The following is a 16,480-nucleotide window of genomic DNA, read 5'->3' on the forward strand; positions in this document are numbered from 1 at the left end:
ATGTCAGTAAAATAACAGCATTAACTGCTTAAAATTTCATACACTAAGCTTTCTGTATGCTTAAACAGCCTAAAGAATAACATGGTTATCTTGTGAGTATACAGTAAGGTACAGATTGATTACTTTAAATGCTCATTCCACATGTGGAGTGTAACTTCCATTCTCCCTCTAACGTAAGTTTGAAATATTCTTGTAACATTATTCTCTTGATGTTTAGACTTTGAAACAAGATGGCGTGGTAGAATCGATGCAGCTGGATCTGGACCAGACCAATGAAGAGCTTGACAAATTGAACACAAGCCACTTAGAGGAAAGATCTCAACTTATTCAAGATCTCCAGAAATGTGAAAGAGAAATTGATAATCTTAAAGAAGCACTGGCAGAAAAAGACAGGGAGATGTCTATGCTGTCTTTGAATATGACAGAGTATTCTGAACAGGTTATCATCCTGAAGCATCAGGTGCAATGCAAAGAGGAAGAAATCCGAGGCATGGAAGAGGCTTTATCAAAGGCTGAAAGGGAAACTCATTTACTGAAAGAAGTACAAACAGCTGATGTAAGAGATGCAAGCCTGCAGATATCTGCCCTTTCTGAGCAGAGTAATACAATGAGATTAGAGCTTGAAAGAATCAGAGTTGAGAATGAAGCTAAAACCAAAGAAAATGAGGAATTAATAAGACAAAGCAGTGAGAACAGCCTTACAATTAAGGATCTCCGTTCTGAAATCCAGGCCAACAGTGTCGCATACCATAACAAACTAGCGGAGTGTGAGTCACAAATTACTTTGCTGAAAGAGCAAATTAGTAAATCATCTGAAAAGCTACAGGAAACTGAGAATAAACAAAGAAAAGAAACTGAGCATTTGAAATCTCAGCTTGAGGAAAGCAATACTCTAAAGGAAAAATGGAACAATTTGCTTAAAGAGAAAGAGAGTAAAGCACAGACACTTGAAAATGAGTTAAAATCAATTAAAGGTTCATACAACAAACTGGTGTTGGAAAATGCTAAAAAAGATGAAGAGTTGACTGAATTGTCTAGGAAGCTTGTGGAACATACTGAACATCAGGAAACAATTCAAAAAGAGCTACAGGAGAAACAAGAGTTCATTATTTCATTAGAGAAGAAGCTTGGGGTTATGGAGCAGCAAAATGAAGAGACTAAACTTAAATTAACTGGAGATCTGAAAGCCAAAGAGACATGCTGCAAAGAACTTAATAACCAGTTAAATGAAATACATAAACAGATGAACAAACTGGAAACGGAGGCACAGGAGAAAGCTTCAGCTAATAAACAGTTGCAGGCAGATCTTGAAGAGAAAGAGGAAAAACTGGCAGAGCAAATAAAAGCAAATGAATACCTGAAAAAAAGTATTGATATGGTAGAAAAAGAGAAGGAACAGCTGATCAGTGAAAAGGAGGATTTGTCCAAGCTCCTGGATGTAAAAGAGTGTGAATTGTTAAAGAAAATCCAGTCTGTGGCAGAAATAGAGAATAAGTTATCTATTAGCACCGCTGAGTACGAAAAATCTCTTTCACTACTAAACTGTGATAAAAACAGTCTGGCAAAAGAGATTGAACAACTTTCAGTGCTTGCCCAGCAAAAAGAAAATTCAGTTGCAGAACAGCTGCAGGAGAAAACAAAGGAATGTAATGTGCTAACTGATCAGTTGTTTGAAAGCAAGGAACAGACACAACAGTTGCAGGAGCAAATGCAATCACTTCTCATTCAGCTGAAGGATACTAGAGACAAAGAAATAAAAACAGAAGAAATATTAAATAATAAATTATCTGAATGTAGTAGCCTGATCCAAGAGCTCAGCCATAGCAAGGAAAAGAATTTACTACTGCAGGAACAAATTCAAAGCCTAACTTTGGATTTTGAAACTGCAAACAGGTCTCTAAAAGAGAAAACCCTTCAAAATGATTCATTATGTAAGGAAATGGAAGAGAGTAAGCTGTGTATTGTAGAGTTGCAGGATGAAATTAAAAATCTTAAGGATGTAAAAACAAAGTTATCACAGTTGGTAGAGGAAAGAGACCTGACTGTGAAAAATCAGGGTTCAGAACTTGAAAAGTTGCACAAGCAAGTTTCTGAAAACGTGGAAGAAAGTACAGCATTAAAGAATCAGCTACAGCTCTTAAGCAAAGAAGTAGATCAGCTTAGGCATGAAAAGGAGGACTTTGCAAGCTTATTGAGCACAAAGTCACACGAGTGTGAATTTCTTCAGTCACAGGTGGTACAACAACAGTCTGAAATTACTTCAGCAAGGCAACAAGCACAAACAGCAGCTCTAGAAAATGACAAGTTGAAAGTAGACATTGAAACGGTTAATGTTCTGGTCATGAAAAAGTCAGATGAAGTAGCTGCTTTAACTTCACACTTATCCCAACAAAGTCATAATATTTTAGAACTCAAGGACCAAATTGATGGCCTGTTGATTGAAAAAGAAAACTTAAAAGTTGTCTCTGAAGAAAAAGAAGCTCTCCTTTCTGAAAAGGAGGCTTTGATTCAGCAAATGAAAGAGAGTAAACAGGCAGGAGAAGGGCAGTACCTGCAAATCATTTCCGATCTGCAAAACCAAATACAAGCCCTAGGTTCTGAAACCAACCAGCTTAGACAAACAGTGCAGGAAAAAGAAAATGAATTTAAGAGGCAAGGCCAAGAATTAAAATTATTAAAAGATAAATCTGAGGAGTCTGATGTACTTAGGGTTCAACTGTCTGAGAATATGGAGGTTATTTCTGACCTGCAGTGTCAGCTTAGAAATGCAACAGAAAAATCATCCCAGTTGAATGATTCAATTATACAGAAGGATGAATGTTTAAAACAAAAGTTAGATGAATACATCAGTTTAAAAGCCCAGCTTTCTGAAGTACAGGAATCTTCTGTTTTGCAGGAGAAGCAGTTAAAGCTTGTAGCCTCTGAAGCAGAACAGTTGAAAGTGCTTGTTTCAGAAAAAGAATTAGCCATCAATAATATTTCATTATTCAGTGAGAATTTAAAGACGCAGCTTCAAGGGAAAGAGAATGAATGTGAGGTTTTAAAGAAACAGGTTTTAGAGCTGGAGGAAGCAAAAGTGACTTTACAAAGCGAAATACAACATCAGAAGAATTTAGTAATTGAGATGGACCAATCGTTATCAGAAAAGGAATCATCTCTTAAGGAAAATGACAATCTCCTCAAAACTCTGAAGGAGAAAGCAAAGGAAGATGACAAGAAGACAGTTACAATTTCTGAGCTCCAAAATCAGGTACATGGCCTAACACAAGAACTACAAAAATCTAAAGAACTAATCCATGAGAAAGAAAATGCCTTTTTATCTCTTCAGGAGAAAATTGAAGCACAGAATGAACTAAGAACTGAGTTGAATGCAGCTCTTGGCCAAAAAGAAGAAGTTATTGCTGGACTGCTTAATTCTTTAAAGGAGAAAGATGCCAGTATACAGTTGGCAGATAGCAACGTTAATGTTCTTTCTAGTGAGATTGAGGTTCTCAGAGAAAAACTAGAGAAAAGTGATACAGCCATGAAAAACCTGACTGAGGAAATTCAGGAAAAGAGTGAAAAGCTTGGTGTTAATCAGAAGAAAATTGATTCTTTGACTGCTGAACTTGACTCTCTTAAAAATGAACACCAAAAAGCACTAGACCAAATAAGTACGTGGGGAGAACAACTACAGCAGAAAGAATTGTCTGTGGAGTCTCTGCGTGTGAAGTGCACTGAACAGGCAGATAACATAGTGCGTTTGAAGTTGGAGTTGGACAACGTAAATTCCAAATCATCCCAGGACTGCCATGACAATACACTTTTCGTAGCTGGTCTGCAGTGTCAGGTAGAGGCTTTAGAGAAAGAAAAAAATCTGTTACAAGAAGATGTGAATAAACTGATGGCCGAAAACACACAACTTAGTGCCTCTCAAAATGGTTTGCAGAAGAAATTGGAAGAGCTCCGAGAAATCAATGAAAAGCTAGAAACCAGTGAGAATTATTCAAGAATGCAGATAGATGCTGTCAAACTGCAGATGAAGACTGAAAAAGAGAAGTTACAGATGCAGGTCAGTGTGAAGGGTGAAGAACTTTCTAAACTAGAACTTAAGTTTGAAACTCTAGAACAAAGTCTGCTTGAGTCAGAAAGCAAATGGGTGACTGAACTTGATAGGGCAACTTTACAAAACAGTAATCTTGCTGAGCAGTTGAGCACTTTAGAAAGTGAAATGGAATCAAAGGATAGCAAAATCCAGTCTTTGCAGCAAGAGCTGGATCTTATAAACAAGGAATTAACTCAAAGCTTATCTCCATTACTTAGTAGTAGGCTTTTATGTAAAGAAAAGGCAGCACAGGCGTCAGATTCTGAACTGCAGCTAACTGATAGTAGAACTCAGTTGGAAAAATTCTCCGCTCTGATAACCACTATTTTGAGCAAAGAAACAGAAGGAGAGCAGTTGCAACTGGTGCTTTTAGAAAAACAGGAAGAGATAGACACCATGAAAGAGGAATTGAAAAGTATGCAGTCACTTGAGAAGCAGAAGGAGTTGCTTCAGAATGATATTGAGAAGATGAAGGGCAGATACGAGTCTGAAATTGAATGCCTGTCAAAAGAAATGGTCACACTGAAGGAAGCATTATGTAAACAACAGTCTCTCCTGCAAGAAAGCAAAGAATCTTTTGCTGAAGTAAATAAGCAGGTTGAATTTCTTCAAGACAAGATAAATAAATCGGAAGAAATAGTAAGAACCAGTCAAGAAAAACTGCACATGGAAGGTAAAAAAGTAGCCAGTCTCCTTGAAGAAATGGGAGAAAAAGATCAACTCATTGAAAACTTAACTTCCCAGGTAAATCAGCAGAAGGATTTAGTTTCTGGCCTAAGCCAGCAACTGAAAGAAAAGGACTGTTCTGTTACCCAGATCATGGAATCATTGTCTAACGAAATGCTGAATTTCTCTGAAGAAAGAAATATGTTAAATACCAAACTGCAAGACCTTGAAGCTGTCCATAATAGTTCTGTAGGAGAGCTAACCCGAGCATTGCAGGAACTTGAGGACTGTAAGAAGGAACTGGAGCATAGTCAGGTTACGTTAAGCAGTCGAGAAGCTGCATTTAGAGATTTAATGCATGAGAAAGAGCAGATGCAATTTAATCTTGAGAAAATGGGCAAGGAAAAAGAGAATCTTAAAAAGAAACTTCAAGCAGCATTGATCATAAGAAGAGATCTAATGCAAAAAGTTGGAAAACTAGAAAAGAGTGGTCAGGAAGAAATAGAAAAAGAGCAAAAAAAAGCAGAGGAGCTGTTGAAGGAAGTTAATGGGTTAACAGAGAAGCTGAAAGTAGTTGAAGTACAAAAGAAAGAATTTGAGTCTCATCTTGGGACTTTGGAGCAACAACTTTTAGAAAAAGATGCCAAAATAAGTGATTTGACTGAAATTTTGTCTTCTAAAGCTTCTTATTTAAAGGAACTTCAGGACAAGATTGCAGAACTAAATGATGTCATTGCTGACAAACAAAATGCATGTGAGCAGAACCTAAAGTCTTTAGAAGAGAAGGACAGCGTGCTTGCTCATATGCAGTCTATGCTTGATGAAAAAACAAGTGTGTATGAAGAGGAACGTTCTCAGTTGCTCTTAGCTCTTGAAAAGGTGAAGTCTGAAGTTAAGAAGGAAGAATTGTTGAAAGATTCCAGTGCAGAAGAGCCTGGTTTAAGTGCTGGGGACAGAAAGAAATGCCTGGATGCCAACATTGACATTAGTGTAATGAATCAGTTAAAAAAAGAAAAAGAAGCCTTACAGGGGGAGCTTCTGGTCAGGGAAGAAGATAGGAAGAAATTTCAGAAAGAAAGGGAAGAGCACATTAAACTTGCAGCAGATTTTGATGAACAAAAAACCCAACTTGAGCAACTGAAACTAGAACATAAAGCACTCTGGGAAGTTCTTCAAACAAAATGTAAAGAACTTGACTTGAACCAGTTAGAGTACCCCCTAGTGAAAGAGCTGGCTTCATCTGAGGCAGTGATGGGAGAAGAAGAATCTGACAAACCAAGCAGCATTCAGGTTCCATCCTTTAAAGAGTCAGAAGACATCACTTTGGTGGCAAATAAAGACACTGAGTTAATAGAACTGCGAAATAATTATGCAAAACTTCAGGAGGAAACAGAAATGTTAAGGAAAGAGTTGAGAAGAATACCCATTGAATTTGGTGATGCAAGGGAAGAAACTGTCAACTTGCACTCTTCAAGGCAGCAGGAGCAATGTGAGGGCAGCTTGTTGGAGGACATAAAGCATCTGCAGAAGAAGCTGAAAGCATATGAGGCTGAAGCTATAGATGCTAAGACAGAGCTTGAACGTGTGAATAATGAGAAGGAAGCACTGATTAAAAAAAGTGAAGAGGATTACAAGGTGAGCCAGGAGAAACTGCAGAAACTGAGAAGTGAAGCTAAGAAGGAGGTTGGAGAAAAGAATGAGGAGATAGCAGCATTGCATTGTTTGCTTACGGATCTCAAAGATAAACTTGATCTGGAAAAGGAATTGTTAAACAAAACAATACAGGAGGGCCAAGAAGAAACCCTCCGTTACAAAACAGCACTAGAAGAAGTGAAGAGTGAAAAAGAGAAACTACTCAGTTGTTTAGAAAAGTCTGATTTGGAACTAATTAATATGAAAAAGGAGGTAAAACATGTCAATGAGGAAAACAAAAAACTTCTGACAGAGCTGTGCATGCTACGTGACAAGGCTGAGATGACCGGACCTGTGGTGCCATCCAAAGAGCTGAAGGAAGATGATGATACCGAACAAGGAAAGTTGCAGGGTAAAGGCGCCTATTTCCAGCTATCAGAGACTGCTTGCTCTGGCAAAGCTAAAGTGAGAGAAGCAACAGAATGTCACATCCAAAAACAAATGCAAGTGATTGAAGAGCCACTGGCAAAAACTGCAAATGAAAATGTTTCTAGACCACACGAGCAAAGAACTGTACCAGAAGAGAAGACCAGAGAGCTCCTTCAGAGAAAATTACAGGCTGCTTTAATATCACGTAAAGAAGCCCTGAGAGAAAATAAATGTCTGAAAGACCAGCTTGAAAAGCTGATGTTGGAAAGAGAAGATCTGGTGAACAAAGCAGGGATGCTTGAACACTTGTTAGAGCTTGGTAAAGAAAAACAAAGTTCAACTACTGTTTCTTCATTGTCTGAAGAGGAGCGCCTTGCTTCTGAAAATGCCAGATTGCTGACTGAAAATGAAAACCTCACTGCAGCTTGTGAAAGTCTTAAATCCACCATGGAGTCTATAGTTCAGGAAAAAGAGGCCTTTTCTTTCCAACTAAATACCTTAAAAGATTCTCAGACAGTTGAATTAACAGGCTGGAAGGCTAAACATAGTGAATTAAAGCAGGAGTATGAATCGCTTCTTCAGGCGTATGAGAATATCAGTAGTAAAATAGCAGATATGAGGCAAGTTATTGATCTCAGTAGAAAAGAGAAGCAAGAGGCTATTCAAAGACTGAGGGAAGGAGAATCTGAGAAGGAAGCTCTTGAGAAGCATTTACAAAAACTCATTGACGAAAATGAGGTTATTAAGAATCAGCTGAAACAACTTGGAGAATCCAAGAAAATGGAAGCTGACGAGTTACAAAGTAAAGCAGAAAGGCAGATACGTGAGCAAGAGGCAAGGATGCAAGAGCACCAAGATCGTCTTCATGAACTCACCAAACAGAATCATCAGCTAATGGAGGAAAATGAGCAGCTGAAACAAACTTCTGAAAACTTAAAGCAGGCTTTAGAGAAAATTCAGAATGAAAATTATATCCTTCAGAACAACATCACTGTAACTAAAGCAGCTTTGGGAGAGCTCCAGGTTCAAATGGAAGTGCACCAGAACGATATGCAATCTAAAATCAGTGAGGCGTTATTGGAGAACGAATCATTATTAAAGGACATTAATGAGTTAAAGGATAAACTCTCTGAAAAAGAACAAGACGTGTTTGTCTTAGAACAAGAAAGAAATGTGATTTCAGGAAAAGCAAAAGAAACTGAAAAATCTTTGGACCACAAAGATCACTGTCTAATGAAGCTGGACATGGAATGTCAGAGGCTTACACAAGAAATTGTTAGCCTAAATGAAAAAGTTAAGATTTTAGAGGATGACAAATGTCTCCTACAGGAAGAATTAGAAAATGTACAAGAAAGTTCTTACAAAGTAAAGAATGAAAGAGAATTTCTGGAGACAGAATTGCTTAATCATGTCAAAAAAGTTGATCATCTTACTGACAGAATGAAATTGGCGCAAGTACAGAATAACTTGCTCTTACAGCAGCTGGAAGAATTAAAGGCAGAGAAGTGTAATGTGATCAGAGAAAAAGAAGAACAGCAGTTACATCTTGTAAAAATATTTGAGGAGAAGGTGAAAAGTGCTCAGAGGGATAATAATGGAAGTAAAAACAAAACGAAAGAATTGCAAGAACTCTTAAAGGAGAAACAGCAGGAGATCAACCATTTGCAGAAGGATTCTATAAAGTTCCAGGAGCTGATCCTGGATTTGGAAAGATCTGTGAAACTGTCACAGGCAAAAAGTGAAAAATTCGAAAAGGACTTAAGTAATATGTCAGAGAAGCTTGCAAAGTCCAATGAAGAAATACAGCATCTTGAGGGAAAGCTTTCCTCCCAGGTGAACTTATTGGATCAGTCAAAGAATGAAGTGAACAGGCTCACAGATGAGAATCTGAATTGGAGAAAAGAACTTAAGAAAAAAGATGATGAACTGCAAATTCAAAAGAGGGAATATGAGAGACAATTGGAATTTAATCTTCAGCAACTTAAATTGGTTCACAAAAGAGACTTTTTGAATGTAGAGGAAAGACACGGTGCCCTTGAGAGAGAAAAAGATAGGGCACTTAGTGAGATTCATGGTTTGCAAGAGGAAATTAGCATGAAGGACTCTGAAAACAAGAAACTTCAAGCAGATCTGAATGCAGCTTTGGCACGATTAGCTGCTTTTACAAAGTGTATGTCCTCTCTTCAGGATGACCGGGACAGGGTAATCACCGAAATGAAAACCTGGGAAATGCAGTTCAAAGAGATCATCCAAAAGAAAGAGAAACAGGTAGAGGACAGTAATAAAAGAATAATATCTTTACAAGATGAATTGAAAGAGAAGATCACTCAGATTCAAGAACTGAATATCAAATATTCTATGGTAGAGGAAACAAAGGATGAACTGTATTTGAGGCAAAAATCTGTTGATAGACAACGCCATGAAGAGCTCTGCAGAATAAAGGAAGAAAATACAGCGTTTCTGAACAGGCAGCAAGAACTGGAGAGCGTTCTTCAGTCCAAAGAAGAAGCTTTGCAAGCACTCCTTAAAGAAAATAATTCTCTTAATCATCTTATAGAGAATAGTAAAAGTGCAGGAAGAGAGATAAAAGCTCTGGAAAGTAATTTTACCAGACAGGAACAAGAACTGCAACAGCTTCTAGCTGAGAAGGAAAAACTTAATGCTGAATTGCAAAAGCAGATTACCATTTCTGAGCAAATGAAGGTCATGCTAAATAATAAAGACAAGGAAATTTCTTTACTTATTTCTTCAAAAGGTGATGAAATCTCCGACTATCTTAGTCAGGTACAGAATCAACACAGAAAACAAATCCAAGAGTATGAACTTCAGTTAAAGTCTTTGCAGCTGGAGAGGCAACAATCTGAGGAGTCCTGTCAGAGGATGGAAAATGAATTGAGAAGTCTCCAGGTGAAAGCAGACAAAGCAGGTCAAGATAAGGCTGCAATTGCCAGTGAAATAGATGCCTTGAAAAAATCAATGTCATCTCTTCAGAATGATCGGGATGATCTATTTACTAAATACAAAGAGCTGGAACATCTTCACCAAGATGTCTTGAATCAGAGGGACAGCCTTATAGTTGGCAATGCAAGTGAAAATAATGCTTTGAAAGAAGAATTGAGGGTGCTTCTTAATCAGATCGATGATCTTCATTCTGAAAATGCAATGCTAAGTGCACAGCTGATAAAGTATAGGGAAGATCTTAACCAAGTTTTATCTCTGAAAGACCATCAGCTAAAAGACTTACTTAAGCAGAAATTGGATTGTATTAAAAGCCTTGAACAAGAAAAATATGATCTTCAAAAACAAATAAAAGAAATGCAGCTTTCCAGTGAGCTGCAGAAGGATACTGCTGTATCTTTGGAACATGAAAATAAGAAATTGGTGTCTAAAGTAAATGATTTAGAATCTTTAATTGCATCACTCAATAAAGAGAAGCTTGTTTCCAGATCTGGAGAGAAGCTGGTAGCTAGTGATAGTGTTCAGAATCAAGAGTGTGTATCAGATGGGCAGTATGGAGAAAATCTTCAAGAACTCCAGAAATCAAGAGGCAGAAATACTAAGGATGCAGATAAGGAATACAGTAAGACTGTTTTGACACTTGAACATGGAGATGAACCCGATGCTTTTCCAACGAAGATGATGCTAGAAGTTCAGTCTCAAAATAGTGAGCTGAGGTCCCAAAATGAGGCCTTTGGGAAAGCAATGAGTGCTCTGCAAAATGATAGAGATAGGATAATAGAAGACTTAAAGGTACTTCAAAGCAAATACACATCTGATCTCCAGACTGAAAAAAAGAAAGGAGATGAACTTGAAGCTGAATTGGATGGCTTTAAATTACATCTTGCCACTATGCTCAAAGAAAATTCTCTTCTGAATCAGGCTATTTTTGATGCTGCAGATAAGGTTACACTTGATCAGATTGCTGCTGAAATTGAAAAGCTCTGTAGGACGTTAGTCAGTCGAGAGATGGAGGTTAGCAGGCTCTCAGCTGAGTGTGGCAGTTATGTTCACCAGATTGAAGCTTTTTCCAAGGCTATGGCCAGTCTTCAGGATGACCGAGACAAATTGCTGCAGGAACTCGGCAATCAGAAGGTAACTTCTGGAACAAAACAGGGCACGGCTTCATTTCTCATTGGTTGCAACAGCATCAGTGAGCTCAATTCTCTTAAAAGTAATTTGGCTATGCCTCAGAACAATAGGGGAACGTTGGTAAGTTTTCATTTTGTAATGTATTTCTTTATGCAGAGAATGCTTAGAGACATTATGGTTTCTGAAGTTTAGCTTTGTACATTTCGTGAGTGCTAAGAAAACATGGGATTAGAAAGGCATGCTTACAGTTCTGGGAGTTTAGGTAGTTATGCTGTTAAACAGCAGCAAATTGTGAAAAAACATCATTCTGTAATTGGAATTCTAGCACTACTAAAACTTCAACCAGACAGTTTTTGTTCCAGTTCACTAATCATGTTCATTAAACATAGGCTAAAGAAGGAGCCAGCCTTGCAGCTGTTGAAATATCAAAACTGAAGACCAAAGTTGATGATTTGGAGAAGGCGTTGCATCAGACAAAAGCCTTCCAAGCAGAAACTGAGCGAGAGATTGCATCATACCAGAATGAACTTGCTGGATTAAGGTATAGACGTTAAATAGTATAAGTGGCTCTTGTTTAGAATTCTTCAGTGACTTCAGAACCTGACATAAAACTGGTACAAACCCCAAATTATGTATAGTTCAGCAGGAAGTAGGATAAAAATATTTCTGTAATGTGTGAAATCTCCAAATTCGATTTCTACAGGGTTGTCTGTCGGTGGTTATCCTTGCATCTTTATGTAATGGTCCTCTGGTTTATATCAAGTTTCAAACAGTCTTAACTGTATGGTTTTTCTTATGTTGGTGACATGGAACTATAGTTTATGAATCTTATTTCGGTGCTTGGTATCATATTCTCTTCTCAAAGTAACAATTGATCCCCTAAATGTCTCAATTTTAAAAGATGTCTGAGGTGTTGCATATGTGTCCCAACAACATACTGAAAATGAAAGTAATTTCACATTTGAGCATTAATTTTGTAGATTCAGCACTGTTCTTGCATCATCTGTGACAAATAATGTGACACCTCGGGCTTAATTCTGTGAATGACTCATAAGGGCTGCTTCAGAGAAGGCAGTAGGCATTTTTAAGTGGCACTCAGTGGAGGTTTAGAGTCTTGTTCTTGTTCAAGCTTTTAACATGCTGTGATCAGTTCAGTGAAGATACTTTGAGGCCAGTGGACAGCCTGCTAGTGCCTTACTGCATTTTACTATCCATGGTGAAATTTCTAGATCTCTAATTAAAGTCTGTGTAGATAATACCTGGTTTATGCTGGAACTTTTTAAGGGTGGGGTTGTAGATCAAAAGGCAAGCCCCAGATTTACCTTCACAAATGTGAGCAAGTTAGCATGAAATATTCAATCCTCATTCTAAACATGTGGACTTAACCAGTGAACAGCATTAATAGTCTTTTTCCTTTTTTTTTTTTTCCCCAAACTTGTCTTAAATTGAATACAAAAGGATTTAAATTGCTTTTATGCCCTTTGAGACATTGCCTGTGTATGACAGCAGATTCTGGAGATGTGGTATGCTTGTTTGTTTCAGTGTTCTGAGTCGAGGGGTATTCCTTTTCAAACTTGTGTGCCTGCAATAAGGGTGACTGGCTGCTTTGAGCAGCACCCTGCAGAACTGTGACCTAGAGCTGCTCTGTTGAACAGCCTTATTCTTTAACTAACAAGTATTTATTGCATTAACAGCCTATGAACTTCTCTATGTTGCATTAACAGCCTATGAACTTGAGCCTATTGCAGCCTATGAACTTCTCTTGTCTCCAAGCCAACAAAGAAAATGTGATGTTATCACTTTCCAGCCTATATTTTCTGACCTTTTTTTTCAGCAGATCTCTTTAAATTGAAGTATGTATTGAGAATGTTCATATATTGCTCCATATTTGCATATAACTGTTTGAAAATACCATTATTTATTTCAGAAATAACAGTAAGTACAGCTTTATCATTTTCCTTGAATTTTGTATGTATATCATCATTTAACATCTAATATTTTGCCTAATATTTTATGTTCAGAATGGAAAAAAACCTTCTCCTCTCAGAGTCTCAGGCTCTGCGAAATCAATGTCAAATCACAGTTGCTGAGAAGGACCAACAGATTGCACAACTACAGAAGCTCCAACAAGACATGATTGTGAAGAAATCAGTCTCTGCTGGCAGCAATTATCCAGTCCAGGTAAACAAATGAAATGTAGCAGGAGGCACAAATCTACTTCCATCAATTTATTGTATTAAGTTTGCAGCTTGCTTCCCAGAATGATAGTGAAGTATGGAATGTACGTCAGTGTTGTCTGGGCTGAAATCAGTAAATTGGAACTATTCCAAGCAAATGAGTTGCAATTATTAAAAGCACTTTTTAATGGAGTCTGATACATTGGTCAGCTTCTTTTAAACAAAGAAAAATAATGAGTTTCTCATGCATTGGTAAAATAAGAGAGGGAAATCACTGATGTGGTGTATTTTAATGATTAAAAAAATGGAAAGCACCTTCATAAAGAAATGGGATGATTGTGAAGCAAAATGTGAAGGTCATAAACCAGTAATGGTTTCATAGTCGGAAAGGAGTTAACTTTGCTGTGGTTACATTTTAAGGTAATTTTATTTGCTTGTTGCTGAATTGGTAGTAGATTACTTAAGTAACATTGTAAGTTACTATCTCAGATGACTTGAATCCAGAATATAATAGGAAGAAGTTGGGGAAAAAGCCCACAAAACGGTTCAGCAACAGACTGAGTGCTGATAAATAGAGACACATAAGTGAAGGAAGTAAACCATATTCCTTTTTATTTTATTAAAAACATTTTAGTTGGTCGAGTTTGTATCTCACATGCTGTTCATTTTCTGTGATTAAAATAATGAAGTTGTGAATGATCCATCCCTGGCGGTGTTCAAGGCCAGGTTGGACAGAGCCTTGAGTAACATGGTTTAGTGTTGAGGTGTCCCTGCCCATGGCAGGGGGATTGGAACTGGATTATTTTTAGGGCCTTTCTAGCCCTAACTATTCTATGATTCTAATAAAAGCTATTGAACGGTAATGTTGGGTTATGGAACATCCTAGGTGATAGAAGTCTGTTTCATGATTGCATAGGAAAACAGATCTTGTAAAGCATTAGAGATTGCACACATCCCTCCATTATTGGAGAGTAGTATCAATAAATTGAACTGCTAGAGATTAAGTCCAAAGCTGTGAATCAGTGATAAAGTTGGGTGGGTTATTTTTCTTTTCAAAAAGGACTTTCAGCTTTAAATTCATATTTACAAAATAGCTGTTCTTCTATGAGTCATGAATACCACATATTATTAGTTTGAAAGGTGTTTTGTATTCATCTGTCTCTTGCTGTTACACACACCCCCTTTTTTGTGTGCTTCGCACAGTTTGCAAATTTAAAAATTAAATTGGGTTGCCTTTTCAAAGTAATTTAATTTTTTTTCTTCTCTAAATTGAAGTATTTAGGTTGAAAACTAAGGGTTTTTTTAATATATATAAAGTAGAATGTGAGGGGGGGGTTAATATGTATAAAGTCTCTTGCAAATGTGGTATTAACTTGTGAGAAGGAAATGATCTTGTGAATAGGAAATTATTATGTAGTCTGTATATTTAGTGGTGGAGTTTTATATTCTTTAGAGAACTCCTGTACCATTTCCCCTGAATGTGCTGATGCTTTTTAAGGTTTTAGAAACTGTCTCCCTTGCTGGAAGTGCAGATACGCCGGAGGAAACCAAACGTATCTTAGCTGAAAAGAATCAGCTCCAGAATGACCTGCAGCGCTGCCTCCAGGAGATACACCAGAAGGATCTTTGTTTCCAGCAGATGAATTCAAAGGTAACTTAGAACAACAGTTGTCATCCTGAATACCTCGTATGAATTTTAGCTGGTATCAATATAGAAACATCGCTAAATTGGTGGTGTCTTGTGTGGTTTTGCTTTAAAACTTACATTCTCCAAAACGTTTGCTCAAACGAGAAATTGCAAACTAAATGTCAGTATTATGTTTCTGTCAGGTTTTCCTGACTTGTTCTTTGGCTGAGAGAGGTTTATTTGAATCTGCATTCTGAAGACGTGGATGGGGTGCTGATGAGCTTCGACTCAGAGTAAAGGATTTTTCATTATAGAAAGAAGCAGATGTCTGTGTTTGCTAGAACAAGATTTTAGCTATCTCAGACCAAATATTCCATACTTCAGGTATGCTTCCTTAGAAATTACATGGCAGGGGGTTTGGAACTTGATGATCTTAAGGTCTTTTCCAACCCTAACTATTCTATGATTCTATGAAATTCTTGATGAGTACTTTTGCAGCTGTTAAGACAGTCAGAGTGTGTGTGTGTCCGTGTGCACATAATGATTTTGTGTTCAGTTTTGTTTGCAAAAGTTTGTAAATGTTCTTGGAAGTTCCCTTAATGTTTCTCTCTTTGCCTGATATTTCCCTGGTATTTCAAGCAAAGCAGGTTTATGTTACCTTTTGTCTGTCATTGTTTTCACTCCTTCACCCAAATGTTTTATAAACCTAATAACCATTTTAACCAAACTTGGAAACAGGTGTAGAAATCTAAGCCTCCTACAAGGGAGGATGAGTGTTTGGGTAATGTGACCCGTATTATGGTCTGGTTTTTGAAAACGGATGAAAACTCACTGCTGAGCATTCCTGGACTGCCTGGTGAACAGCCTTATTTGGCTTTATGTGTTATCCTGAAGTAGCAACTACATATGCTGTATTTTGCCAGGTGGTGGTAGTGTAGCAAATACATGGAGGAAGGGTTTAAAATCCTGAGTTCTTGTTTTGGGCATATTGGTGACAGGGAAAATCAATACTCAGGTTTTATTATTTCCACTGTCCATAAAGTAATGAGGTAAATCTTACTGAAAAGTCATAGAATCATAGAATGACAGAATAGTTAGGGTTGGAAAGGATCTTAAGATCATCCAGTTCCAACCCCCCTGCCATGGGCAGGGACACCTCACGCTAGACCATGTCACCCAAGGCTCTGTTCAGCCTGGCCTTGAACCACTGCCAGGGATGGAGCATTTACCACTTTTTTGGGCAATCTGTTCCAGTGCCTCACCACCCTCACAGTAAGGAACATTTTCCTTATATCTAGCCTGAAATTGCCCTGGTTCAGTTGAACCCATTACCACTTCTCTTATCACTACAGTTCCCGATGAAGAGTCCCTCTCCAGCATCCTTGTATGCCCCCTTCAGATACTGGAAGTCAATGCAGTTTTGCAACTAGTACACAGTTGTGTCCAACAGCAGGTCTCAAATCTGTTGTAATTTCCAGGAGGAAATCATTGCTAAATTTTATTTATTTAAATGTTCATTTCTTTCAGGTTGTGCAGTCAACAGAAGAGAATGCTGTCTTGTCTGCCCAGCTGAAGACTCTTTCACAGACTCTAAGAGATAACCAGCTTCGTTACACTGACTTGCAGAATCGTTACTTAAGACTGGAGAGGGAGTATCAGACAATGCAAGTGACGTCTTTCCAAGGCACTGTTCAGGTAACCAAATATATGGAAGTGGTTTTAGTTGGTTCTTTTTCCTCCTATGCTTATGCTTTTCTTGTTTTCATGCTAAAAAAT

At 37.7% G+C, this 16,480-nt stretch overlaps 1 protein-coding gene across 6 annotated transcripts in view; it reads left to right on the plus strand.

The window, feature by feature from the left end:
• LOC133273691 (golgin subfamily B member 1-like) overlaps positions 1-16,480 on the plus strand; it is a 45,004-nt gene that overhangs the window by 24,334 nt on the left and 4,190 nt on the right. For 4 of the 6 annotated variants that reach the window (XM_061462076.1, XM_061462077.1, XM_061462078.1 and 1 more), the window contains exons 21-25: positions 218-11,020; positions 11,290-11,441; positions 12,922-13,081; positions 14,576-14,728; positions 16,232-16,399. In XM_061462076.1, coding sequence (XP_061318060.1) covers positions 218-11,020; positions 11,290-11,441; positions 12,922-13,081; positions 14,576-14,728; positions 16,232-16,399 — 11,436 coding nt within the window. Of the gene's footprint in view, positions 1-217; positions 11,021-11,289; positions 11,442-12,921; positions 13,082-13,341; positions 13,498-14,575; positions 14,729-16,231; positions 16,400-16,480 lie in introns of those variants that run through there. The other 2 variants (XR_009744915.1, XM_061462080.1) reach the window with 2 other exon arrangements.

This window comes from Pezoporus flaviventris, unplaced genomic scaffold (assembly GCF_033815535.1).
Source record: "Pezoporus flaviventris isolate CSIRO_AGI_PZ_B2104156 unplaced genomic scaffold, CSIRO_AGI_Pfla_v1 ptg000035l, whole genome shotgun sequence".
Classification (NCBI taxonomy): domain Eukaryota; kingdom Metazoa; phylum Chordata; class Aves; order Psittaciformes; family Psittacidae; genus Pezoporus; species Pezoporus flaviventris.